Source organism: Exophiala oligosperma, assembly GCF_000835515.1.
Source record: "Exophiala oligosperma strain CBS 72588 unplaced genomic scaffold supercont1.2, whole genome shotgun sequence".
Taxonomy (NCBI): Eukaryota; Fungi; Ascomycota; class Eurotiomycetes; order Chaetothyriales; family Herpotrichiellaceae; genus Exophiala; species Exophiala oligosperma.
Window position 1 is genome coordinate 4043586 of NW_015622819.1, and position 25293 is coordinate 4068878.

Genomic DNA, 25293 nt, shown 5'->3' on the forward strand with positions numbered 1-25293 from the left:
CGTTTTAGAGAGTACCGCAAGATCAATGGCTGTCGCCCTCTTTGGAATGCGAATGGGATCCGTGGTCCCATGGATGCTCCCATCCCAACAGCGCAGGACCGTCCTGCTTCATCCTGTAGAATAACTAAGGCCATGTCAGCATGTACTGGTCTTATCTGGAGGTTCAGAAAATCTCACAAAGAACCACATAGCTGCTCCCAGTCCAGTAGCGGCAAATTTGTACAGAGGTCGTGGCGCATTGATTTGTCCAACGGGGTGATTGCCCTTCCACACTGGCCTTCCACCTGTTGGGCCAGCCATCTTGACAATCTGATCTGTCCGAGTGTCAATTTTACTCTCTCACGAGGCCGCACATAAGAGAAGCTTGGGTATATACCTGTTACAAGTTGGCAGGTTCGATCGTTTGGAGGTTGTGAAGCTGTGGAATGCTGAGTGCTTCGTGACAACTGCGACTGTGAGTTGAGGGACCAAAATGCGCTAGGCTTAAAATGTGCTTAGTTCATCCTCAGATGAACAGAATGTGATTGGCGGATTGAAACGGGCTCAGTGGCATCGGAAAATCAGTTAATCCGCTAGCGCCGATGAGCAGCGCAGGGCAGCGCAGGGCAACAGACGGGGATCGAATTCAACATGCACTGGTCATGTCACTTTTATCGCATTTCTCGATCAACGATGTCGGTCGCGCAGCCACCTTGACCCTGAAAATTGCTCAGGGTTCAGGTACGGTACTGATGAACTAAGTGTGCGTTCTTCGAGAAACTCTCATGGTCAGTTCACTTACAACGACGTCAGTTTCGAATCGCGTTCACCTGCGGCGCAAATAACAATACCAACCCTATTGTCCGCCTATTGTTCACCCTTTTTGAATCTACCCTCTTGCGCCAGACAGTGATACTTTCTGGCGACTAGATGACGAGTCCAGGCTATCACATTCGGCCTCGGCCCCTTCAATAAGATCAACTCTTATAACAACCGACTTGCGATCGATCACCACGTCGTCTTAAAATAAGGCATTGGAGCGCTCTCTCCGGAGGCATTTCCTCACCCAAGAGGAGGCAACCTGAAATTTCAACTCTGTCTACTTGTTGTCCGACAACACTTGGTTTAAAGGACACAATGTCAAGCGAATTGCATCGCCCGCACAAAACACTTGAGCGGCTTGCCGATGGCAGTCCTCGATTTCATGGCTGCTCGAGAATCCAAGACTACGAATATCTGGGCAAACTAGGAGAGGGTACTTTTGGAGAAGTATCGAAGGCCAGATCAAAAAAGACCGGACAATTGGTCGCACTGAAAAAGATTTTGATGCACAATGAGAAGGATGGATTTCCCATCACCGCCTTGCGGGAGATCAAACTTTTGAAACAGCTTGATCACATCAACATCTTGAAATTGGAGGAGATGGCCGTCGAGCGACCGAAGAATGCAAGCAAGAAACCGAGCATGTTCATGGTCATGCCGTACATGGACCACGACTTGTCTGGTCTGCTCGAGAATCCCGACGTGAATTTTTCAGAGGCACAGATCAAGTGTTACATGAAACAACTTCTCGAAGGCTGTGCCTACCTCCACGAGAACAAGATTCTACATCGAGACATGAAGGCTGCAAATCTCCTTATCAACAACAGAGGCATTCTACAGATTGCCGATTTTGGCCTGGCGCGCCCATACCATGACGACCCACCGCGGCCTGGTCATGGAGGCGGCGAGGCTACACGAGAGTACACCACCTTGGTCGTCACCCGTTGGTATCGACCGCCAGAACTCCTTTTGCAACTGCGCAAATATACAACCGCAATCGACTTGTGGGGTGTTGGTTGTGTTTTTGGCGAGATCTTCAAGAAGAAGCCTATTTTGACTGGCAATACAGATCTCAATCAGGCCCAGATCATCTTCGACCTCGTTGGTTCTCCCACGGACGAGACAATGCCAGGTTGGCGAGACCTTCCGGGTTGCGATGGTATTAAAGAATTCGAACCCAAACAGCCTACGCTCAGCCGGGTATTTCGCGAACTGCCTCCCCTTGCGCTCTCGTTGTTGGGTGAATTCTTGAAGCTTGATTGGCGGACACGAATAAATGCAATCGATGCATTACAACATCCTTATTTCCACACAGAACCGCTGCCTGCCAGACCTGGCGACTTACCAACCTTTGAGGACTCTCATGAATTGGATCGTAAGAAGTTCCGAGATCAGAAACAGAAGCCTCCACCTGCGCCAGCCGGTGGATCGGTGGGTATCGCCTCGCAGGGTGAATGGGGTCTTAACGGGCGTCCTCTTCCTCCTCACGAAGGTCGAGGGTTCCCTGGCTCGCGAGCTCCTGGAGGTCGACCCCATGCTAACGGCTACGGGCAACAAGGGCATGGTCGTAGACCTCCACCGCCTGGACAGAATGGAGGCTATGGGGGTAACGACCGTCGTGTGCCACCTCCTCGAGATATGCCACCGCATGATCAACCACACCGTCTCCCATACGACGAGGGATATTCTCGACGACCTCCAATGGAGCATGGCATGCCACCCCGCCAACCAATTCATGAAAACGACCCTTACCGGTACCCCGACCCAGATATGCCACCTTACCGAGATGACGGTCGTGGCCCCCCACCGCCTCGGTCTAGAGTACCAGGACCTCCAGGCAGTGCGCCTCCGGTAGACAATCGACGCCCCCCTCACGATCGCGACACATATGTCCCGCCATACTCCAGTGGAGATTCTCAGCACCGGCCGCCGCCACCACATATGAAATCTCGCAGAAGAGGTGACCGCCCACCCTTTAGAGAGGGCCATCACTATCCTCACGGACCACCAGACTATGGCGAACCTCCTCTTCGATATGATGATAGTGGTGGTGGGCCAGGCCCGGATCGTGACAGGGGACGGTTACGAGATATGGATAGCATGCCGATGCCGCCTGAAGGTGGACCTTACGACAGAGACCGAGATCGAAGACCGCGGAGTAGAAGTCCAATTCCGATGAGGGATTGGGACAGAGATCCACATGCAAATCAACATCGAGATAGGAGGGATAGAGACCGAGAGTGGGAAAGAGAGCGCGAGTATCGAGATCGAGATCGAGATCGCGACCGAGGGTATGGTATGCAAGATCCCTATCGTCGATGATGATGTGTCTCAATATTTCGACTTGCTTCATCAAGTGGTCGTGGGCGTGATAGTCATATTCCCTTCATCTTCTGGCACAACCTGAGTCGGCCGCGAACTGCCTTTTTCCTTTTTGCTCCCTATATTGTATTGAATGTGCTTCTTTCTATGCATAGCGATGGGGGTGGCGCGGACGATACCTTTTCCTTATCGTGGGGGTGTGCCGTGGCGTTTTTATCTTTTCTTAGTAAGAAGGGCAAAACATGTTGAAATCTTTACGAAAACATGGTATACAACTGGTGGCTCATCTTGTGCGTATGCTTTATGTTATAGGTGGTACTTTTTGACGAGTACTCTTAAGAATGCCAAAATACAAAAGTTGAAAATTCAAAAACTATTCTCTTTTCCAAGTCTTGTCTCTCTTGCCGGTCACGGAGTCATATCAGTCCAGCAAACAAGTCATCAATGGCGCCTCCCTTTGTTTTTTTCTTTTTCCTTTTCTCATCTTTGCGCGTTGGCGTTGTTTTCTTGCCGTTGAGGTCCGGTCGACCGGATTCGGAGGTCGTCGAAGAAGGAGGAAGAGGTTTTGTTTGAGATATGGGTTTAGGTAGATTGCCCATCGAGGGGGACGTGTCGTCCAATGATTGCGTCGCACGCCTTTGTAGAGATTGTCGTCTGTTATGAACGACGGACGATTTTTCTTCCGCGCCGTCGTCGTCGTCCTCCTCCTCATCGTCGTCGTGCAGCACCAGGGGTGCTGCCTCTGTGGATCGGACACCTTGGGTCTTGACGATCGCATCTGACCCTGTATCTTTCTCTTTCTGTGAACGGCTCGTCTTTCCGTTCCCGCTGAGTGTTGGTTTTCTCTCCACCACCTCACCCATGTCATCACCATCATGATACCTGTCCACCCGTTCGCCCGTCCGTGATCCGGTGACCCGTAAACTCGTGGCCGACAGACCGTTTGGTTTTCGAGGGCACTGGGAAGTCACGGGTTCGGTCGCCAGAGTTGAAAAGCCGGGTACTACAGCCGTAGGGATGGTGGTACTAGTAGGCTCACCAACCACTCCCGTAACATCCGCAAGGACCCCGACCAAAACCATTCCTAGGTTTGCAAATTGTGTGTCGGACACCAAAGAGGTGAAGGCGACGTAAGAGCGTGGCAAGAGAGTTTCGCGGATCCATTCGACCCAAACGTCTCGTTCTTTTTTGACCAAGGCTTCTTGTTCGAATCGTAATCGGACCGCTTTTGCGTCGACAGAAGTAGCAGTGCTGTCATTTTTGCCGTCGCTTGTCGTCGTCGGACGAAACCGAATTTCCTTGTCGTCCAACAGAGCCAACTTGGTGAGGGCCTTCCTCAACATTCCAAGACATTTCCACCACGGTTGGGTTCGATGTTGGTTCTTGTTACGAGTCCAGATTTGGTCCAGTAATGACTTCGTAAAGATGATTTTGTTGTGGTTATTGGTGTCGGACGATGGCGTCGATAGACCGGAATTTGATTTCGACGTAGCTTTACTCGCGGTTCGTGAAGGGCTCAGGTTGGGTGTTTCGGCGGAACGAAGCGATGTTCTGGATCTGGATTGGAGGACAGATCGTCTTTGGCGTGGAGGTCGTGGGCTGAGATCATTCTTCGATGTCGATTTCACGGGTTTGATCGTCTTGCTCGGCTTCTTGTCTTGGGAGCGTTTGCGTCCTTCGGACGGCGCAGAGGGAGGTGATAGTTTTCTCCTTTTTGCAGGTCTTAAGGTTGTGTAGCCCAACACTTCAATGTCCTGGGATTTCTTTGTCGCCATTTGTGTCCAATGGGAAAGAGCTTGAGTTTGTCGTACATTCGTAGGACTTACTCTTCAAGACAGGTTGAGGGGGTTCATTTCGATCGTAGCGTACCGTTCATTCTGATGTTGTTATTACTAGACTTGATGTTATGTTGTCTTTCTAGAGACAATACGAGTAAAAAACACGAAGTCAGGCCCATCGACATTAGATGGCTTTGATATTGGAAGACTGAACAAAACTCTCGTGCTGAGGTGATGAACATACCCAGCCTGACACGTGACGGTAAACTTCAGCCTTGCAACCCCGATACTCGTACGAAGTACGGAGTGCTTGAAGTCATCTTGATCGTTCATTCCGTCTTTACTCCGCGAAGATACGAGATTCTGCAGCACGTCTGGTAGATGTCATTGCGATCATATTCTGATTCGATGATTTTATGGAATCCTTTGAAAATGATAACTACTGACAAGTCTTGAAGAGACAAGCTCTAATGCACGGCATAGTCATCTAAAGATTTCCTCGCCCTAATCAAGCCGGGCGTCGTCACTTACTCTCCTTTTTCTTCCTAAATAGAATCGACCTTCAACTTGTTCTCGAAAAGATCCGAGTCACAATGATGGAGCCGACGATTCACAAGTTCGGCGACAATGACCTTCAGAAAGTCCTGGTTTGGGTCCCGCCAGAACGTTCACCTGAATCTTTGTTCTGGATCGTGTAAGTTTGACCTTTAGAGGATTGTCGAGCAGTATAGAATCCAAGACGGCTCTACAAGTCGAAGATAACTTTCAAGAGGCAACTGACAATCTTATCTTTAGCTTCATCCATGGAGGAGCGTGGAGAGATCCCATGATCACGGCTTGCAACTTTGCGGATCCTGTGGTATCGAAACTACTGTCGAATCCTACACGCGATGTGACACCCCCAGGCAAAAACAAAACCCTCGCGATTGCCTCATTATCTTACCGACTTTCACCGCATCCTTCGTGCCCACAAGATCCGGATGCCAGTCCGCGAGATGCCAAACACCCGGACCACCTCGATGACGTCTGTGCGGGCATTGACGTGCTTCGTCGGGTATATGGTCTCAGCAACAGCGACAATTATGTTTTGATGGGTCACTCATGCGGAGCCACCCTGGCTTTTCAGGCGGTGAAGCGACATGTCGACGCAGGGCTGCCGGCGCCCAGGGCACTGATTGGACTGGCGGGTATCTACGACATCAAGGCGCTGGTGAGGAATCACAGTACCGGGCCATATGCAGATGTGTATGAATCTTTCATCAGAGGGGCTTTCGGCGACGATGAGAAGGTGCGCATTGAGGCATCTCCGTCCCATTTTGGGAGTCACATCAGTCTGAGCTCTCCTTGTACTGTTCTTCTCGTGGTCGCCGACGGAGATGAACTTGTTGAGCCAGAGCAGCGGATGACCATGAGAGCGACTCTGCTAGGGATTGGTGAAGGACTCGAATTGAGGAGCCCTGTGACGTCGCACGGTAACTGGAGGTATTCTGAGATATCGGTGCCGGGTGGACATGACGAGATGTGGGAGAAGGGTGAGATTATGGTATCAGTAGTTGAAAGATTGTGGAAGATTCTTCCTGGGGAGGATGGAGAGGTGAGGGTATAGACTTGAGGATTCTAATGTCTTTTACGAAAGGTGCGCAGTCTTGGTCGTGACAGTAGATCGGGGGGGGGATCTTTCGGCCAAATTCCTCTTTTCTACTACTCGTACCACCCAATCCTTTGCCCAGATATAATGCATTACGAGCGCACAGACTATGGCTGCGAGAGATGTGTGGATCACAAGTGTAGCGTGAAGTGTTGTAGTTTCGGCCGAGGGATTCTTGCGGCTGGTTGGAAGTTTCCACGTGCCAGATGTACAATGAAGTCATGGGACGGAGTGATGGAGTACGAGTTACAAGGGGGGATGAAGGACGAGTACTCCGTAGCGATGGAGAGAGAGAGAGAGAGAGAGAAAGATGCTTGACGAGATCAAGGACGAGTAGAACGAACGAGAGGGGGCCTATCAATCAAAAACATCCACCAGGGACAGGGCCGTCGAGACCAGTTATTTACGAGGACAGCATCGTACTCCGTAGATACCCAGAGATTATGGAGACGAGAAAGTCCCTGATACTCCATTGTTTTTCTTTTCTTTCCCTTTCGATCTGCAACGGGCAAGGCGAACTCACTACTCGTGCCCCGTACCACCATCCCGTCATACTGCGTCGCCTTGTGTAGTCGTAACCTTGTAGCAACCAAAGGGTCCAAAGGGGAATCGACCGTTCACGCACCAAAATGTGGCTGGGCGATCGCTGAGACACTTTGGATAATTATAGATCAATCGCCTAAACGGACCCAAAACCTGAAACGCATCTTGACTTTTATCTAACAACTCTGACAGGGCCCAAATCATATACCTACCGGGTAACAATCAAAATTCCCATTCAGATGCTCCGTACGGATTACAGTGAAATACAATACAACAATCGAATCTTATTTACGGATCAACTGTAAATGTACTTGGGCCTTTTTTATCATCGCCCATTCTCCCTCCCTGTTCTTGGAGCCTCATCCGCAGGCCGACTCTCTCTCACGAAAACCCTTCGATCGACTCTTTTTCCTTCATTTTTGGGATTGCAGCGATGCCGTCGGATCATGATGATGTTCAGTCGTCATCACACGACAAGGCCAAAGCACCGCCACCGCCGCCGCCGCCTAAACCAAAGTCACTAACGACGGGCCAACCAACGAACCCTCAGTCTTCCTCGAGAAGTAAACGAGGTCTCGGATGGCCGTGGGATTCTCCGGCTTCCCAATTCAAACTATACACGCCATACTACTCGACCGGCAAGGTCAGCTGGGTGTTCAACTGGGAGCTGTGGGTGCCGGAATCCATCCCACTGCAGGTCGAATGGATCCCCTGTGTCCGGACGGCGGCCAACGTCAAGGACATCGACGCCTACCTCAGCGACATCATCCTCGGACGGGGGATCAAGACGGAAGCGCTCCTCGGCTTCAACGAACCCGAGATCCACGACCAGGCCAACCTCGGCGTCGACACCGCCGTGGACCTGTGGCGGCACCTCCTCGCGGCCAAGAGCAAGTTCGGCTTGAGACTGGGCAGCCCCGGCATGAGCAGCGACGTGTCGAGGAGCGTCCCCTGGCTCACGCAGTTCTTGTCGCGACTGGGCGGCGAGGACGGGATCGATTTCCTGGTGGTGCACTGGTACGGGCCCCGGTTCGAGGATTTCCGGACGTTCCTGGAACACATGCATTCCACCTTCGACCTGCCGGTGTGGGTGAATGAATTCGCGTGTTCGACCATGGGTGACGGCGAGGCGAGCCGGGACGAGGTGGTCGCCTTCATGGACGAGGCCCTGCCTTGGTTGGACCGGTGCGAATGGATCGAGAGGTACGCCTACTTCGGACACGGACAGCACAAGGACGTCGGGTCTTGGGTGGGACGAGGGAGTAATTTCACAGCGGCGGCGGCAGTCGACGAGGAAGACACGGCACCGGGCGCGCGGAGGTTGAGTAGGGTCGGGAGACATTACTGTGAGCTGTAGTAGCGATGGTCTCTTCCCACTCTCCTCCTCCACTTTTTACCACTCTCTGGCCAGGCCAGGTCATGCGAACCGAAAAGGAAAAGTCAAGACAAAAGGACTAGGTCAGGACAAAGCAAAGATTATATACGGACCCGGAGTATGTGTACACGATGTGATGATTTTACGACATGTAACACCAGGATTGAAAAATGTCGATCGTTGGATGGGATTGTTTTGAACAAGAGTACAGAATGAGTACCCGAGGCAGGCAGTTTCTTAAGATAGTGTCTATACAATTTTGTATTTCTTTTTCCCTCTTCCTCCTCTTTTGTGTAGTCTGTAGAAGACAGGGGCTTTCAACTTACCACACAATACTGTAGTATGTACTCCGTACGGGCATCGAAAATCATCATGCCACTGTGGTCCCCCCCCGGTGATGGATGAACAGTCGAAGGGGAGTCCGCCTATCTTGGTGGTGGAGGGGGGCCAAACTCTGTATCCTCATCAGTGCCAGTCTATCATTCGTGGCATTATTACTTCGAGATTTCGCCGAAGAGATATAACGAAGCCTGGACCCTCATCTCAATTCAAAGGGATAGTACGCCCAGACCATGTGCGCCTCAAATGACCCTTCATCCTCCATAAGGGCGTCCGGGGAGATTACCAAGGGATCTGTCAGTACTGCAAGGTGGATCTCTGGGTGTGTCGTCTGTGTTGATAACCCCCCCTCCACCTTTTGGTCGGGTGAAGAATTGCATTCGCGTACCGAGTCCTCCGTATTGAACTCTGGGAAGACCGGCGAGTTTACCGTTTACCCGGGGGCATGCAATTCATCTTCTCGTTTCCTGGTTGTTTGTTCATCCGGCACTCATACTCTGTACTCCTGTACTGTAAGACACCTTGGGACATGTGCGTCATACAGAGTGTTCACCATTGATGATATAAGAGGACAAGTATTCGTGGGCATCGTTGCTTCGTCCTTCCCCCGAGAGATCCGGCGATGAGTTTGCGATTATACCTTCGGCGCTACTCCGAGGTACGGTACAAAGATCTGAAGCGTTATTGAACAAGAGAACCGATTCTCTCCAAGAACCAAATTAATTTTTTTCTTTCTTTCAATCGAATCCATTCTTTTTTCTCGCTCTCCCTGTGATTGAAGACTCCTCTACTTAGAACCATGTCAACGCCTGAATACCTCACAGGCAACAAGGAGGCCATAAGGAATTTCCTGGACAAATTTGATGTTTGTCTTCCCCCCTCCAAACACACACATCCTCCCCCCCCCGCGTTCGCGCTTCCCACTGTTGTATTATTGTCGAGGATTCTTCTTTTCCGGGGGGCGGGGTTGGTCTTCACCTCCTAAGACCAAGTTCAACTGATGCAATAGCGACCGTTCATACTTCTGGCCCGTCCTCGTACTGATTCTTTTCTTTTTCGTGTTGCAATAGGTCTTTCTATTCGACTGCGACGGAGTTTTATGGTCCGGTGACCACCTCTTCCCCGGGGTACCTTCCACGCTCGACCTCTTGCGCAAGCATGACAAACAAGTTGTGTTTGTGACCAACAATTCCACAAAGTCGAGACAAGACTACAAAAAGAAATTGGAAGGGATGGGTATCCCGGCGACGGCGGAGGAAGTCTTTGGCTCTTCTTACTCGGCGGCCGTTTACATTTCGAGGATCCTCCCAAAGCAGCACCCGGATCTCCAGCAAAAGAAAAAGGTGTTCGTGGTGGGTGAGGCCGGGATCGAGACGGAATTGGACGCAGAGGGGGTACCTCACATAGGAGGCACCGACCCGAAATACAGGCGGGAAGTCACCCCGGAGGATTACAAGCTACTCGCCGCGGGCGACCCTTCGGTGTTGGACCCTGACGTCGGGGTCGTGCTCATGGGCCTGGATTTCCACTTCAACTACCTCAAGATGTGTTATGCCTACCATTACATCAGACGGGGGGCTCTGTTCCTCGCCACGAACACCGACTCGACCCTTCCCTCGGCGGGCGCCCTTTTCCCGGGAGCCGGGTCCATATCGGCCCCCCTGGTCAAGATGTTGGGTGATCAGGAACCGGTGGCCTTTGGGAAACCGAGCCAGGCCATGATGGACGCCATAGAGGGCAAGTTCAGGTTCGACAGGTCCAGGGCTTGCATGGTGGGCGACCGGGCCAACACGGACATCCGGTTCGGCCTCGAGGGGAACCTCGGGGGCACCTTGGGGGTGCTCACCGGCGTCGCAACCAAGGAGGAGTTTCTGGAGGGAGACACCCGTCCACACTTTTACGTCGACAAGCTGTCAGATCTACTCGAGGGCATACAAGAACAATAAAATAAAAGGTGGGAGAAATCGTTAAGCGACGGCGTCGCGGGCTAGAGTCGGGTTCGGGTGCTTTTTTGGTGTCCTTGTTTGCGACGATAGATATCCTTATACAAAAGGGAGAGGATGGATAGACACAGGCATACATGTATAGACACAAAAGACTTGGTTTTCTCTCTGTGGCATTGCGTTGTGTATGGCATCAGCTTCGGTATACAAAGTCCATCACAACCAAATTCGAAATCTCAGGCTCCAAGCTCACGTATGGACATGCTCTAGTCTACCAGAATGGACTTTTCCAGAGATGAGTAGTGCTGGAAGAAACTGCTAAACAGTCTGATGGCATGATGGACATCGTCCGCACCGCCCGTTTCACGACAACTGTGCATCGAGAGTTGAGGGTTTCCAAGGTCAAGGGTTCGGGTACCCAGGTGGGCAGACAACATGGGACCAATGGTACTTCCGCAGCTCGAATCGTTTCGCACCACGAAGAGTTGCAAAGGCACACCTTCGGCGTCCGAGTCGATGATCTTGGGCGCCTTTCGTGCCACTTCTTGCAGCAGGACGATGCCTGGCGAGTTTGTGGCGTATCTCGCGTTCGCGTTGATCTTGATCACGGGACCCTGGTTCATCTCTGGCTTGTGGTCCGGTTCATACTTGGCCCCGTAGTTGGGGTTGACCGAATGGGCCATGTCGGCCGACAGCAGGAACGAGCTCGACAGAGTCTGTTCGTACGCCGTGGAGACGTCCGGATCGACGGCGTGGTCGTATGATTGTTCGGAGCCGTCGACGAACGACGAAGACGGTAGGACTGAAATCCGGCGGATGATGGCAGGGAGCATGGTCGAGAATGCCCCTTGAGCCGTCATACTACCAATCTCCTCGTGGTCAAAACAGGCGATGAGACGGATCGACGACTCGTCGTCCAGCGCGGATGCCGACTCTACGGAGTTGATCAGGCCCATGGTCGCACAGTACGTCTGGTTCAGATTATCCAGTCTGGCTGAAAAGATGAATTCCTCGCTGAGTCCACCCAAGCACGCCTTTTGCGTATCGTAGAGCACGACCTCGAAATCGACCACATCTTCAGGTGACACTCCAGCGTCCGCGGCAATCAGCTCGACAATGTGGGAATGGTGTCTGGTCGTGATGGCTTTCAGTGGCGTAAAGGGCTTGCTCTGCCCGTATTCCTCCTGATCATTATTCTCGACTTTACCCTGACCCTTCTTGTCATCCTGCCGTTTGAGTTCGGCAGCAACGAGACCAGCGATAGGGAATAGCTGGGTTTCTTTGTTGAAATTGAAGGTTTCTTGTCGATCCAAATGTACAGCGAGGGTAGGGACACGTAGAATCGGCCTGTCTACGCGGACCAGCTTTTGAACTACATTCCCATCTCGGCCCCGTACCATGGCGCGACCAGCGATGCCCAGGTCACGATCGAACCAAGTGTGCCAGAGCCCACCTCCGTATGTCTCCACGCCGACCTGGATGAAGCCGTCCCCTTGTTTCTTACTGACAGGCTTGATCCGCAGGCAGGGAGAGTCGGTGTGTGCTCCAATCATCGAGATCGGGTTGCCCGGTTTCCATTTCTTGCCAATCGCAAATGCAACGACCGTAGAACCGTTTCGAGTGAGGAAGTATTTACCGCCGGGCTGGCATGTTGACGACCAGGACTCCTTTTCCTGTGCAAGGCCAGTCAGTAACGAAATGAACATGCTGTTGCGACAGTGGTCATACCTTGATTTCCTTGAACCCGACCTTGCTTAACCGTTCTTTGACAGATTTGACTGCATGGAAAGGTGTCGGAGATGCATTGACGAAGTCGAGAAAGTCGTTGGCAGCGACTTTGATATGAGCGCGAGTCATGGTTGAGTAGGATTTGATGGTGGAAGGGCCTCTGAGGAATAGGCGCAAGAACATGTAATGGTGTAAGGTAAATTGCACAAAGTCCCAGGTAGACTCTGGAACTAGATAGACAATCAATAGATACACTATCTCATGCACTATGGTAGGTAGGGTCGGAAAAGAAAGGTAGGAGGACTTGGACTCGGTTGCAATAAATGTAGAGATGCACTCGTGATGCCACTGGTCACTGGTAGAATGACCCTCACTCAGCCTTGCAGCCGCTTATCACCTCGGAGGATCGGACGCCAGGGCATTACGGAGTCCTCGTCAGGCTTTAAGTGATACCAGGGGAGCTTGCCAGGGCTTGAAGATCCGAACCGCGCCTCTCATCGAATCATTCTCCTCCCCGCAAGCATCTCTCAAACAGCACCCTCAAGTCCAGCATAGGGACTATCCGAGAAAGATGCTGAAACAAGCGACTTAACATCATTGAAGCTTCCCTTTGCCGCCCAAAACAAAGAGACGCGATGTTTTGAAGCTTACATGGTCACTTTCCCGGCCGCGTAAAGTGCTTTGTTGTGATGCTACGTTCTGTACCTAGGTAGGCAGTGAGCTCTTCTAGGTGCGCGAAGGAGCTAAGCTTCACTGTTCATGGGTAGCGACCTGTCTTTTTCGAATCCTTTTGTGCATCACCTTGAAGAGCAAACACTGTCGAAGGAACCTAGCAGTGAATGAACATGACTGTAGATGAAAGGTTCAGGTGGTTGACGCTGGTGGTGCAGGGACAGACTGTAGGCCTTCTGTAACTAGACGTGTTAACTGAGGTACCTAATAATGCACCTAAAGCTCTCACTGTGGTTAGCGGGTCAATGGTGGACGATTAGGCTGGTACCGAGACAATAGGCTTAGATGCGCTTGGGCCCAGTGAACTTGGTGTGAATCTCCCCCATACAATTCAACTCCGTGCGGCAAACACACTCTCAAATCCGAAGAGACAGACATTCATCAACATCACCCTCATCTTCACTATCCTGAAGCTTTATCAATCGCCATTTTTGAGCCACATCATTTCGCTCTTTGCTGCCTGTCAATATTTCTGCATCATGTCTTTTCTCTTTCAGCGCGCATAGTCCTTCTTTATATCAATCCACCCACTCACCCTCGTTCGAACGGTCGCGGCTGCGGAGGCCAGCAACAAACCTCGATCGGATCTTTCATGCACGCAGTTGTGACAAGCAACGCCAGACTCAGTTCTCTCACTTGACGCTCATCTGAACTTCACTTCGCTGCACTTTGACGTTGCCCTCGTCGACCACGCATTCTCCGCCACTACACAACACAACACTACCAATACACAAACATCATGGCCGACGACACCGTGACACCTGCAACACTTGCACCCGTTGATCGTCCTCATACACCGTCTCTTCCAACTCCAGTTGGCTCAAAAACACCTCCAACGATTGCCAGCAAACGTTTCTCATTACAAGACAGCAATATGTCTGCAGTCCGACGAGCAACTGAGGCGATGGAAGCAGATGCGTTGAACCGGAGACTAAAGGACGTGGAGAGTTCAGGAAGACCAAGAGACAGAACGCCTGGGAGAAGCCCTAGCCGCAAGAGACAGCGAGTGTATGGTGATCGGTAAGTTAGGAAATGCCGCATTGCGAGGGAATCGTTCATTGACACGGACTGCCAGGTTCATACCAAATAGAGACGGACAAGACCTACAGGCCAGCTATAGTCTCCTCCACGACGAAGGTTCTCCTGCTACACCCTCCCGATCAAAAAAGAAGACCCCTCACGGCGAACTTCATTTCCAGCGGACAGAAGAAGCAAACAGAACATATTCAACGGTCCTCCGAAACGAACTGATGGGCGATTCAGTACCTCAAGACTTCAGATCAATATCTCCAGATGACCTCTTCGGACGAAGACAAACTCCTCCCGGTCAGCCCTCGATGTCCGCCATGCCTCCTGCCTCCATTACCCCCACAACTCCTCATAAGAATATGTTCTCGTACAAATCTCCTCAGAAAGTGATAGGATCCGGTCATCCGACACCTTCATCAAGAACAGGGAAACACCCGGGACTGATAAACCTCAACGCAAGATCAGATCTCTATTCCATATCGCCCATCAACTACTCCTCACAATCCATTCTTCAAACTCCCCGAAAACAACCCCGACCCATTGCGAAAGTACCTTATAAAGTGTTGGACGCTCCAGAGCTGGCAGATGACTTCTATCTCAATCTGGTCGATTGGGGTTCTGCAAATATTCTCGGAGTAGGGTTGGGATCATGTGTCTACATGTGGAACAGCACGACAGGCAAAGTCACACAACTATGCAAGCTGCCAGACAATGATGTGGTGACATCTGTGGCATGGATACAACGAGGGTCGCATCTTGCTATTGGAACTCACAAAGGATTCGTTCAGATCTATGATGCTGAAAAATCTCGAAGACTACGGACGATGACGGGCCACTCGGCTCGAGTAGGAGCTTTAGCTTGGAACGATCACATTTTGACATCTGGTTCGAGAGATCGGCTGATATACCACCGCGACGTGAGAAGCCCGGATCAGTATTTGAGACGTTTGGCTGGTCACAAGCAAGAAGTGTGCGGTCTGCGTTGGAACACAGAAGATGGCCAACTCGCTTCAGGAGGAAATGACAACAAATTGTGTGTCTGGGACAAGCTCTCCGAAACTCCACTGTACAGATTTTCGAACCACGTCGCGGCTGTCAAGGCCATCGCTTGGAGCCCTCATCAACATCACCTTTTGGCATCAGGTGGTGGAACAGCGGATCGATCGATCAAGTTTTGGAACACCTCCAATGGGTCTCTTATCAAGGAGGTGGACACTGGAAGTCAGGTCTGCAATTTGGCCTGGAGCAAAAATAGCGACGAGATTGTGAGCACGCATGGATACAGCCAAAACCAAATTGTGGTCTGGAAATACCCGAAAATGGAGCAGGTGGTCAGTCTGACTGGACATACATTCCGTGTCCTTTATCTCAGCACAAGTCCCGATGGTACGACCGTGGTAACAGGTGCCGGAGACGAAACATTACGGTTCTGGCGGGTATTTGGCAAGAAAGGCAACGAGGGTCGCAATAGTGATGGGATCTCCGGTAAACTTGGTGACTGGGGCGCGATCCGTTGACGACATTTTTTGTGGTTTTTGCCTTTCAAGATGAAAGCAACGACAAAAGCCCATACTCACCACTTTTGACACCATATCACTCGACCTTCGGACGATATTGCCACCATGAAAAAAATACAGCAACAAACAAGAAACCAGTCATCTTTATACACATCTCACAAAAGAGCGTTGAATGCTAGATGATGATGATGTTACCTTTTTGCCTGAGATGAATGCACGATCTTGCGAATCCGGAATTAAGGGGGGACAATACCTCAACATACCCTCATGACCAGAACTCACCAGCGATAACGATTGATTTTTTATGACGGAATGGGGAAGATGAAGCGAACTTTTTATTGGGAGGGGAGTATGGATACCTAGCATACTATGGATTGCATTTCATTCAGGGGCTTGGCGAAGCCGTCGGGGACTCTGTGGTTATCTTGATATTGTTCATTCGTCCTCCTTATCCCTACGTGTATATTCACATGGTTACTCGTACAGTTGGGGGTTGAGCAAGATGCGATTTGCATGATGGGGGGTGCACAGCTTGGTGGGTGCCGTCGAAAAGCGTTGGCGTAGACGGAGTATGAGTTGCTCGGTTCCTAGTCAGGGGTGCCGAGTCCTCGTGTCACGGAGAGGTATCAATTACTGGTACCCTGTACCTTCAGAGTTTCCCATACAGACAGACCCCAGAGTATTAGCGCTCGCAATGAATGAAAACGGAAAACATGAAAGAAGGAACGAGATCGAAGATTGAAGTCCGAAGTCGAATGAGTACTCCGTAGCGAGTAGCGAGTAGAATCCTTTAGCTTGTGTTGGTTCGCTTGAATCGAATTTTGTTCCTTATTCTACAACAAAAAAAACGAGGTCAGGCTGAGAGATGGATCGGCCTGTACTCGTACGAGCCCGAGTCCGAGTAACGCGCACATTATACACCTGGGTAAGTACCGCTTTGCGAAATCCATGCTCCGTACGATGGTACCATTTTTCTCCTCGCCCATCGCGCCAGTACCACCACCGCCATGAAACCCTAGAGAATCAGCTTCCCAGGCTCGACTTGCAAAACGGTCTTGACTCGCTCCAGGAATGTCTTTGCTCTCTTTTCCTCGCCCGCGGGTACGGTGAGGCTGAAAGTGTTGAGGGCTCCGTCGGCCGTGGAGAGACTTCTTCCTGCTGCCGACGCTGCCGTTGAGATTGAGGACCGCGGTGCTGCGCGTTTCGGAATGGCCTTGCCCGAGAGGATGTCGATGATGTCAGGTTGTTTGCTGGGTCGGGCTTGGTGGCGTCCCAGTAGAGACGCAGAGGACGACGACGACGACGACGAAAGAGAAAAGGCGTCGATCTGGGGGAGGTACATGCCACGCGACGTCGTTGGGATGGTGTCCAGTCCCAACACCGCGTTGAACAGGTCGTCCGCAGAGGGTTTTGTGCCCTTGGGTTGGGGCAGGTCGTCGTTGGCCAAGTCGACGGCTCTTGCGAGGAACGTCGACAGAGGCACGGTCGCACCGAGGGTGTCTTTGATCCGCTTTTGTACCTTGAGCACTTCGGCCAGGGAGATGGTGATGGCGATGCTGGTCACCTTGGGCGCCGCGACTGCCTCTGGTGCGGGTGCGGCAGCTGTTGTGCCTGCGGGTTTCGCTTGTGTAGTAGGGAGGAGTTTGATGTTGCTCAGGTCAAGATGCTCGAGATGTTCGATGCGCTTGGATTGTGTCGAGGGGTAATCGGAGTCGATCGTGCCCAGGTAGGCCAGGACGTCGCCTTTGAGAAGACGACCGTTCGGGCCGGTGGCCGTGATCTTGGTGACGTCCTCGTCTGGGATGTGCTTCTCGTGAATGAGAGCAATGACGGACGGGTAGAGAGGGTATTTGGGGTTCTGGCCGGACCCTGTCGGACTCGTCTTGGGCTTGTCCTTTGCCGGTCTCTTATTCTCGGGTGTGCCTGGGATTTCCTTCTCGACGCCAGAAGACTCGTACTTGTTCCCGCCGTTGTCCTTGTTGCTGCCCTGGACATTGTCCGCCGGTGACTCGACCGTTTTGGAGTCGTCGGCGGGGATTTCGAGGCTCGAGACGTCGTCGCCGGCGTCACCCAAGACCGCTATCCTCGTGCCGACCTTGACTGCTTTCGCGCCTTCATCGGCGAAGATCTTGGCCATCACTCCGTCCTCCTGCGCCTCGACGTCCATGGTGGCCTTGTCCGTCTCGATCTCCAGCAGAATGTCACCCGCGGAAAAGGAGTCTCCTTCCTTGACCTTCCAGCTAGAGATATTGCCCTCTGTCATGGTAGGGGACATGGCCGGCATCGTGAAATTGTGCGCTTCAAGGTAGCGAGAGGTATTAGAGAAAGGTCGTCGGCGGATTTGAGGTTGTTGGGCGGCGTGTGAGCGCTGCTGTGTCGCAAGCTGCCGTGCGAGCAGCCTTACAGACTGTCTGCCCGCCATGGCGGCGGTAGAGAGATTGTGTAGATGTACAGCAATCGACTAGAGCAAGTCAAGTGTTGCTCGACAGACACAGAGGAGAAAGCGAAAACCGTCTCTGAGCAATGACGAGGGTGGGAGGGAGGCAGAGGGCCGGGCAATTGTTTGGGGGGAGCATCCAAAAGGTCTTGTTGAGAAAGTTGAGAGACATGGAGCTAATAATTCATGTGCCTTTGAACTCCGAAGCTCCAACAAATTAAATCTCTTGACTGACATGGCGGTTGTTTGATCTATCAGGCGGAACTACTGCACTTCAAAGACGTGAATCGTGTTGTCAGACAAGATATACTTCTGGCAAGCGTTGAATCCAAGGCCGGCGATGTGTACAGCTATTATTGCCATCCCTCTTCGCAATCTCCTATGCCATGGTTTGTGAATGCCGCAGGAGGAGAGCAACTTGCTTCACTGAATCAGAATCAGCCCCAGTCGGAGCATCTTATGGTGTATATGTACTCATTCTAGTTGATAGGTGTACCAAAACATTTATCACGGCAACCCCTCCTCGTATTCGACGTATTCCAGGCCCAACATCCATGTCGAAACCTTCCCATGCTGACCTATGTCTGCAAGTTATTGAGGGCGACCGGCTCTGGACCCTCAAGAAACTCTTCTATAGTCTTTGCTGGTTCCCAGGCTATCTTCCTTCTTCACGTGGTTGACCTATAGCACAGCAGGATACATTGATATAGTTCTGGGCATGGGTTAATTATTGGCTTGAGATCCGGAGTCCACACTTTCAATGCCTGCAACGACGAAAGTCCCATTTTCTCAAGTCGGTATAGCCCTTGTATGGAATACGATGAGGGGCCACGTTTGCGGGTTTGATGCCTGATGCCGCAGAGAGGCAAATGCGGCAGTATATCAAGGCTATTGTCCCGCTCGTTGACTGTCCTCGATACTGACCTTCTGATGTGTGCCTACGTCTGCTTGTGTTGATATCGACCTGATCTTGCCACGCCAGAACCATGAAAGGAGTTACCTTTGCTGACCAGGGTGCTGAACCCAAAGTGGTTGAGACCCTTGAAAGACCGACACCAGGACCGGACCAACTCCTTGTGAAGTCAATTTATGTGGCCATTAATCCAGTGTGAGTCGTCGCAGCTGTGCTTCTTCCAAAGAGTCCAATGATGTTTTATGCGCCTGCCTTAACAGTTCACTGGTGTTTCTCTTCTGGCGACCTCTGACCTAGACGCAGCGACTCTTTCATGAGCGACTATGGACTCCTCGTTGTCAACTGGCCACTGGTACTGGGCGTCGACACGGGTGGAATTGTCATCGAGGCTGGGGAGGAAGCTCAAACCAAGTATGGCTTCAAGGCTGGTGATGAGATCTTTGGTTGCACTCGGCTCGGGTCGACGAACTATGCTGCTGGTCAGGAGTATTTTCTCATGGACGCTCGAGTCACTATGCCCAAACCGAAGAACATCTCGCTAGTGCAGGCTGCTACGCTGGGAGTAGCTGTCGAAACAGCGTTCCTGGGTCTGATTGATGGTCTCAAAATCCCGCTGCCGGATCCGCAGAACCTCCCTTCCATTCATGACGAATGGGTCATCGTACTTGGTGGTGCGAGCAGTGTTGGAAAATGCGCAATTCAGTTAGCCAAGGTGTGTGGCTACAAGGTCGCGGCATCATGTTCAACCAAGTCTGCTGCCGGAGTCAAGGAACTTGGTGCAATCCCGTTCGACTACAAGGTCCCCCTGGAGGAACAAGTCAAGGCGGCCTTGGACATCACCTCGGGCAAAGTGTCAAGAATCTTCGACGCAGCTGCGGCAGATGACCCGTTGTTAGCCAAGGAACTGTTCAAAGCAACGAATAAGGCCGAGAAATATTTTTCGACGACGAACGATTGGACAGGTATCGGTGATTTTGAAGGTGGCAAGACACACTTGCTGAAACTCGGGGGGATTGGACGCCCTGAAGCGGAAGGCTTGAATGCAATGATTGAACAGTATAAACCAGTGATTGTAGGCCTGGTCGAAGCTGGCAAATTACATCCTCTGGAACATGTATTGGTGGGAGAAGGCGGGTTCGAGGACGCTGTGAATGCTTACAAGCACCAGAAGTCCGGTGCAGCTGGGTCACGAAAAGTGGTGGTCAAGGTCCAGGATCCATAACTAGCTCATCGTATACCATTATGCTGAATTCCTGGTTATACGGTGGTGCTCCAAGTACCTTGGATTGTAGATGCCAAAGTCCCAGAACATCCCAGTCGGGGCTGGTCGGTTGGCCTTCATGCACACTGCCAACGCCGTCACACAGCGCCAGCATGTATTTGGCATGTCCTCAATAAGAGAGCTTCCTGGATAATTACTTCATCATGTGAATCAGACAGAGATCAGCCGATAACCAGACGCGGAAGTTGAGAGGATGGTGTTGGCTTGTGGAGTGATGCATAGTCGAGACGAAGACCCTAGATGGGGATCCGATCTCACGCAGACAAGCATGAGCTGGCTTTTCTTGATACAACAAGACACAGAATGTATTATCTTGGGTTCTGGACTTTCTCCGGTCTGGCTTGCTGGAGACAGATGTCCTCATTGCAGGCCCAAATTACTTTGAAGCTCTCACCGCCATTCGGTGGCGTTGTAGAAGTGAGGCGTTTAGTGTCGACACTATACTTGAAAAGAGATTCGTGCAGAGACACGCTTTCTCAGGATGCGGCAGAGTTGGTAGGCTCAGTAGCTAACAAATTGTGGAAACCAGACACGTAGATGTTCGAGGCCCGTGTCTAGTACTTCTGTTGGTCTCCAGTCGAAGCGCTTCCATCATGGTAACGAGTACTGAAAGGCCCCAGACAACCGAAGCCCAAAGTTGTAGTCACCAGAATTTGCAATTGTCCCTCAGGGAATGCCATATCTCCCGTACCTCGTGGATCTCGCATGCGACACGGCGCTGCGTTGGCCTTGGTCATTGGCGAACCCCACGGTATTGCTGCTTTCTTTTTGCATCGGCAACAACGAGCCTGGTGCAACGGCAAAGCAGCCAAGCCGGTCGAGAGCGGCTTTGGGTCTTTTTCATAAGGCACGCGCATATGCGGTCATGGCCTTCGCTCGGCGACCACAGCGTTACGGTGACCGCTTTCGGGACGTTGATGCTGTCCACGATGTGCTTGTGAAGCCTGCATATTTTCCCTTTGCCCAATCGAATTAGTAACATGTACTCCGCTGGTCATGTCCCCTACTCCGAGTACACCTGGGCGGAAGCAACATACGGATGCGCGCTCGTCGAGGATGCTGCTTTGGTACAAGGTAAGACAAGGGTCCCGCTCCCTTGTAACACGGCGGCCTCAGCACCTTCTCGTGTCACATCATTTCTGGAAGAGACAACAAGTGGGCACGACCAGTTGATCTTTTGCCATCTTGGATGAAGGACGGACGTGTTTTATATACATAGAGTTGGGACGAGCCGTGCCTCATTTTCACTGAGGAGGCTCAGAACCCTGTACAGAGGAAGGTTGGTGGCGAAAAGACTTTGGCCATGTCTTTCAGAGCTTCCAGAGCAAGGCTGTCTCATGCTAAGGGTGATGCTAGGGTGTTGACGCCGGCGCATCTTCGTACTCGTAGTTGGCGCGCATAACAGCCTCTGATTTGTGCCCTGCAGTTTATCCCAACCTAGTTGGACGCTTTGTGTGTACCGGGGTGACTGAGGATCGTCATTGGCCTGCAATAGAGTAGAGACCGGCGCTTTTGATCGACTTGCATGATTTCACAGTTGAAGTTGGAGTTGAACTGAACGATGGTGGATTGAGTCTCTACTACTGCAAGCACTACCATTTCTACCAATACCCACTGCCACAGTCAACTACAGGTATCCAATTCGACGCCCCGGACTCCTTTGAAGTCGATATTGTACTCGTATGCTCTTACAAGACAATGCCTCTCTCTCTTGTGATCGGTGTGGCAGGTCCTCGGAAAGCCACTCGGTATCCGTAATTTCCGGACACTGACCCTCTTCATCCCCCTTGCCAGGGCTCGGACTCGGACACCCAGTAACGAAATAAGAAACAAATACGGAGTAAAATGAGACCCAAGGATCTTCGTTCAGACCAAAAAATGAGGCTACCTAGAATCAACCATCTCTACACTCTTTTGCCACTCGTTACCCTCGCAATCAATCAACCTCAGGAGCTTGGGAGGAGTTCTGTCCTTTTGGGTGTCTCTCGCCTGTCACTCGCTTCACTCTGTCGCATCTTACCTGCACACACACGCATCTCTTGGACCTGCACGGGGACCACACGCGTGTGGCTCTGCTGCCGCTAGCCCTCTTACCGCTCAATTGTTACATCCCCTCCCAGCGTCTCCAGCTGAAATCCGTGATCCCGGCGTGCATGGTTAGACTGCATCTGCCAGCCCGCTCTTGTTCAGCAAGCTTTGCATCAAACCGATTCTGTGCTGGCTGGGGCAAACGGATGCTGTGAGCCGTTGGTCGGCCACGCCCCTCCTCAATCCTTTGGTACGCAAAAACGAAGAAAACAAGCTCCCACTTGCGCCTACGTCGACGTCTGACAAGACCCTCTCTTGAACTATCAGAACGCCCATACGGATCCCACCATGTGAAAATGATGCGCCAATGAAATGACATGACCTTTTTCTCTCGTGGGAGCTTTCTATGAGGAAATCAGGAGAATGTGACCAAAACAACGTTGAAGACAGCGGCAAGGACCATCAAGGCGGGTCCGGCCATACACCAAGGTCTAAAAGAGATCCTATAACAGGCAGGCGCAGTCCTGCACCTACAAGATGCCCATTGTCCGAGGCCTCTTCGTCGTCAAGTTCAGCGACCATGAAATCGTCCATGTGTACCGAGTTAGACATCCCTCCCAAAGGGGATAGTCAACCCGATATCAATGTCGACTACCCTCATGGGCCAGCCTCCCTTTTGGACGGGCATTCGTGCCCTTCAGAAGCATCCGAGGCAGACGGGAAGGCTTCGGACACCGACCCTTGTTTACAGGCGCTTGAAGTGAGGTCAAAGCAGGAAGGCGACGTTCGCGAACGCGTCAAGATACCTGCATGCACAGCGGAAGAGGATGTCGAGGCCCTCCTTCACGCAACCCATCTACCACCGGTGACGCGAGAGTCCTTGGAAGAGCTGGACCTTATGTGGATTCAGTCAAATATCAACCTGAGGGTGGACATCAATTATGACCACGACCTCCACTTCACACCCGTCTCTGGCTATAAAGGGGAACAGAAGAGGAAAGAGGCTAGGAAATATTGGCTGAGTTTGGAGGCGGAGTTGAGGATAGTTTATCAGCATGACCATCTAGGGCCATGCTCGAGATGTCAAGAAGCACGTCGTTCCGCCCCATCGAAGGGCCGATATTTCAAACCGAGACTCCGCCAGATGTTTTTGACGCTCAAGGAGCTGCTGAGCATCTTGGTACCCGACCGCGACCAAGACCAAATAGTTCAGTATCTCGATATCACGCTGCTTCTTCAAGAAGTGTCCCACGGCTTGCTAGACGTTGTTCAACTCGCTCGGTGGCTCTGCGTGCTTCTGACGACGCACTGCGCGCCCATGAGGGATGAGTCTGCGCAAGAGATGGCTGACCAGGTACGGCAGGGGGCAGAAAAAGGCGATCTGCATGCTCTAGTTGCTGGGATCGAGAAGTTGTTCTCCTTTCTGGAAGCCATGAAGCTAGATGTTGCGAATCATCAAATCCGAAGCTTCCGATATCACCTCATCGATGATACGGTCCCCTTTCAACAAGAGTACTTTCGCCTGCGCATCTTGAGCGAGAGACTTGATGTGGGTCCTTCACAACAGTGGTACCTCTCAGCAGCACAAGAGCACAGGCTCTGCTTGACTGCGCCCCCGACGCATAGAACATTTGCACTCGAGCCCTTGGTTCACGGGATGGCCAAGATTTGTGTCTCGCCGAACCCAGTCATCCCGGAAACCCTGAAGCACGACAGGTGTCGCCTCAGGACCATGCGCGAGGAGATTCAAGATTTTCTCCATCTCGAAATGTCTCTCGAGGTCTTTGACGAAATTCTGTGCCACCTACGTGACGCTGACAACAAGGATCCGCTGACAAGAAGGCGTTGGCAGAATCGGGCAACAGAAACACGCGCTCGCTTGCACAATCGCCTCATGGATCTGACGGAAGGTTATGTAGAGCCCGGTACATCCATCTCTGATGTATGGGACCGTCACGCGAGTGCCATTGGCCTCGAACTCACTCGTGCCGCCAGCCATGCTTGCGGACGGGCGACGCAGATAACGGAGGCAGATGTCGCCAAGGCCACGGATCACTTGAGAGACATGTTCGACTCGGAGCAGCGAGAGCACGTTCGCGCCGAGGCCATCGGATTTGACATTGAGAAGAGCGCTCTTAATACTGCCTCTGAGTTCCAGGGCATGACGACTCTCGCCATCTCCGAAGCTCAAAAACAATGGCAACAGATCCAACAACAGAATTCACAGGGAGGACGAATCCCGTTCCAAATTGAGAGCATTGCTAGGATGCTGGCGCATATGGCCGTCGTAAACTTTCGAGTGTGGACGGAATTGGTTTATTTGGAGCGGGAAGGCGATGATGCATTTGATGAAGAAGAAGTTTGACACAGCATTTTCAGCGACGGGAAAGAATTGACGAAACGAAGAAAACTTTTTGGTTTGGCACATGATGGAATTCTCTGGTGACGAAGAAAGATATTATACCCCTTTTTGCTGCCTAACTGGACAAGGAAAAAAGGGCGTTCATTGGGATATCACAGGTATTAACTGGAGCTCGGGCGTCTTGTAACATTACATTTCTGGCATTGGCTTTGACTTTCGACATTACTACCTTGCCATCTTTAATAACACACAGTCACGAAGTGATATTCTCTTGAGTTGGCATTCTATTTTTGGAGAAGAGTTACAAGGTCAGTGCTGCTTCGCATCGTGTAGGCTGAAGGAACGAGGCTCTGTAGAACGAGGGGCACGTGATTACGCTACGACGACGCGTTTTCTTTCGACAAGACTCCAACCAATAGAGTATCCAATATTTCTGTGTTGATAGATGACAGCACGATGAGAGCATATTGAAGTGCTCCGATTGGATTTCGTGCTAGGCACAGCTCAGAAACACGA

At 51.7% G+C, this 25293-nt stretch overlaps 10 protein-coding genes across 10 annotated transcripts; 6 read left to right on the top strand and 4 right to left on the bottom strand.

Moving 5' to 3' along the window:
* Window positions 1-22: 22 nt before the first annotated feature.
* PV06_02798 (uncharacterized protein) lies at window positions 23-300 on the bottom strand (the record flags this gene model as incomplete). Its single annotated transcript, XM_016403525.1, has 2 exons — window positions 23-124; window positions 178-300. 2 exons carry the CDS (start codon window positions 298-300, stop codon window positions 23-25), a joined length of 225 nt encoding a protein of 74 aa, XP_016267422.1.
* Window positions 301-643: 343 nt separating this feature from the next.
* PV06_02799 (serine/threonine-protein kinase bur1) lies at window positions 644-3496 on the top strand. The gene is made up of 2 exons (XM_016403526.1): window positions 644-742; window positions 793-3496. Exon 2 carries the CDS (start codon window positions 1117-1119, stop codon window positions 3121-3123), a length of 2007 nt encoding a protein of 668 aa, XP_016267423.1. The 5' UTR covers window positions 644-742; window positions 793-1116; the 3' UTR covers window positions 3124-3496.
* Window positions 3401-5082, bottom strand: PV06_02800 (uncharacterized protein). The gene has a single exon (XM_016403527.1). The coding sequence runs from the start codon at window positions 4896-4898 to the stop codon at window positions 3540-3542; it is 1359 nt and encodes a 452-aa protein (XP_016267424.1). The 5' UTR covers window positions 4899-5082; the 3' UTR covers window positions 3401-3539.
* A 175-nt stretch (window positions 5083-5257) lies between these two features.
* Window positions 5258-6981, top strand: PV06_02801 (uncharacterized protein). The gene is made up of 2 exons (XM_016403528.1): window positions 5258-5595; window positions 5697-6981. Exons 1-2 carry the CDS (start codon window positions 5495-5497, stop codon window positions 6505-6507), a joined length of 912 nt encoding a protein of 303 aa, XP_016267425.1. The 5' UTR covers window positions 5258-5494; the 3' UTR covers window positions 6508-6981.
* Window positions 6982-7233: 252 nt separating this feature from the next.
* Window positions 7234-8739, top strand: PV06_02802 (uncharacterized protein). The gene has a single exon (XM_016403529.1). The coding sequence runs from the start codon at window positions 7526-7528 to the stop codon at window positions 8447-8449; it is 924 nt and encodes a 307-aa protein (XP_016267426.1). The 5' UTR covers window positions 7234-7525; the 3' UTR covers window positions 8450-8739.
* Window positions 8740-9396: 657 nt separating this feature from the next.
* On the top strand, window positions 9397-10984 carry PV06_02803 (uncharacterized protein). The gene is made up of 2 exons (XM_016403530.1): window positions 9397-9671; window positions 9877-10984. The coding sequence occupies exons 1-2, from the start codon at window positions 9606-9608 to the stop codon at window positions 10750-10752; spliced, it is 942 nt and encodes a 313-aa protein (XP_016267427.1). The 5' UTR covers window positions 9397-9605; the 3' UTR covers window positions 10753-10984.
* PV06_02804 (aspartyl aminopeptidase) lies at window positions 10797-12791 on the bottom strand. Its single transcript, XM_016403531.1, has 2 exons — window positions 12478-12791; window positions 10797-12422 (listed from the first exon to the last, which is right to left on the bottom strand). The coding sequence occupies exons 1-2, from the start codon at window positions 12658-12660 to the stop codon at window positions 11016-11018; spliced, it is 1590 nt and encodes a 529-aa protein (XP_016267428.1). The 5' UTR covers window positions 12661-12791; the 3' UTR covers window positions 10797-11015.
* Window positions 12792-13582: 791 nt separating this feature from the next.
* On the top strand, window positions 13583-16483 carry PV06_02805 (uncharacterized protein). The gene is made up of 2 exons (XM_016403532.1): window positions 13583-14229; window positions 14285-16483. The coding sequence occupies exons 1-2, from the start codon at window positions 13949-13951 to the stop codon at window positions 15753-15755; spliced, it is 1752 nt and encodes a 583-aa protein (XP_016267429.1). The 5' UTR covers window positions 13583-13948; the 3' UTR covers window positions 15756-16483.
* Window positions 16484-16500: 17 nt separating this feature from the next.
* On the bottom strand, window positions 16501-18338 carry PV06_02806 (uncharacterized protein). The gene has a single exon (XM_016403533.1). It carries the CDS (start codon window positions 18175-18177, stop codon window positions 16771-16773), a length of 1407 nt encoding a protein of 468 aa, XP_016267430.1. The 5' UTR covers window positions 18178-18338; the 3' UTR covers window positions 16501-16770.
* Window positions 18339-22161: 3823 nt separating this feature from the next.
* On the top strand, window positions 22162-25140 carry PV06_02807 (uncharacterized protein). The gene is made up of 2 exons (XM_016403534.1): window positions 22162-22665; window positions 22743-25140. Exon 2 carries the CDS (start codon window positions 22822-22824, stop codon window positions 24778-24780), a length of 1959 nt encoding a protein of 652 aa, XP_016267431.1. The 5' UTR covers window positions 22162-22665; window positions 22743-22821; the 3' UTR covers window positions 24781-25140.
* Window positions 25141-25293: the final 153 nt, after the last annotated feature.

What these genes read in the sequence shown, in the direction of transcription:
- PV06_02799 (XM_016403526.1), top strand. Translation starts at nt 1,117, where the DNA reads ATGTCAAGCGAATTGCATCGCCCGCACAAAACACTTGAGCGGCTTGCC.
- PV06_02800 (XM_016403527.1), bottom strand. Translation starts at nt 4,898, where the DNA reads ATGGCGACAAAGAAATCCCAGGACATTGAAGTGTTGGGCTACACAACC.
- PV06_02801 (XM_016403528.1), top strand. Translation starts at nt 5,495, where the DNA reads ATGATGGAGCCGACGATTCACAAGTTCGGCGACAATGACCTTCAGAAA. An exon ending in GAATCTTTGTTCTGGATCGT is followed by an intron (nt 5,596 to 5,696) that starts GTAAGTTTGACC and finishes TCTTATCTTTAG; the next exon opens with CTTCATCCATGGAGGAGCGT.
- PV06_02802 (XM_016403529.1), top strand. Translation starts at nt 7,526, where the DNA reads ATGCCGTCGGATCATGATGATGTTCAGTCGTCATCACACGACAAGGCC.
- PV06_02803 (XM_016403530.1), top strand. Translation starts at nt 9,606, where the DNA reads ATGTCAACGCCTGAATACCTCACAGGCAACAAGGAGGCCATAAGGAAT. An exon ending in ATTTCCTGGACAAATTTGAT is followed by an intron (nt 9,672 to 9,876) that starts GTTTGTCTTCCC and finishes GTGTTGCAATAG; the next exon opens with GTCTTTCTATTCGACTGCGA.
- PV06_02804 (XM_016403531.1), bottom strand. Translation starts at nt 12,660, where the DNA reads ATGTTCTTGCGCCTATTCCTCAGAGGCCCTTCCACCATCAAATCCTAC. An exon ending in TCGGGTTCAAGGAAATCAAG is followed by an intron (nt 12,423 to 12,477) that starts GTATGACCACTG and finishes GGCCTTGCACAG; the next exon opens with GAAAAGGAGTCCTGGTCGTC.
- PV06_02805 (XM_016403532.1), top strand. Translation starts at nt 13,949, where the DNA reads ATGGCCGACGACACCGTGACACCTGCAACACTTGCACCCGTTGATCGT. An exon ending in CAGCGAGTGTATGGTGATCG is followed by an intron (nt 14,230 to 14,284) that starts GTAAGTTAGGAA and finishes ACGGACTGCCAG; the next exon opens with GTTCATACCAAATAGAGACG.
- PV06_02806 (XM_016403533.1), bottom strand. Translation starts at nt 18,177, where the DNA reads ATGGCGGGCAGACAGTCTGTAAGGCTGCTCGCACGGCAGCTTGCGACA.
- PV06_02807 (XM_016403534.1), top strand. Translation starts at nt 22,822, where the DNA reads ATGAGGAAATCAGGAGAATGTGACCAAAACAACGTTGAAGACAGCGGC.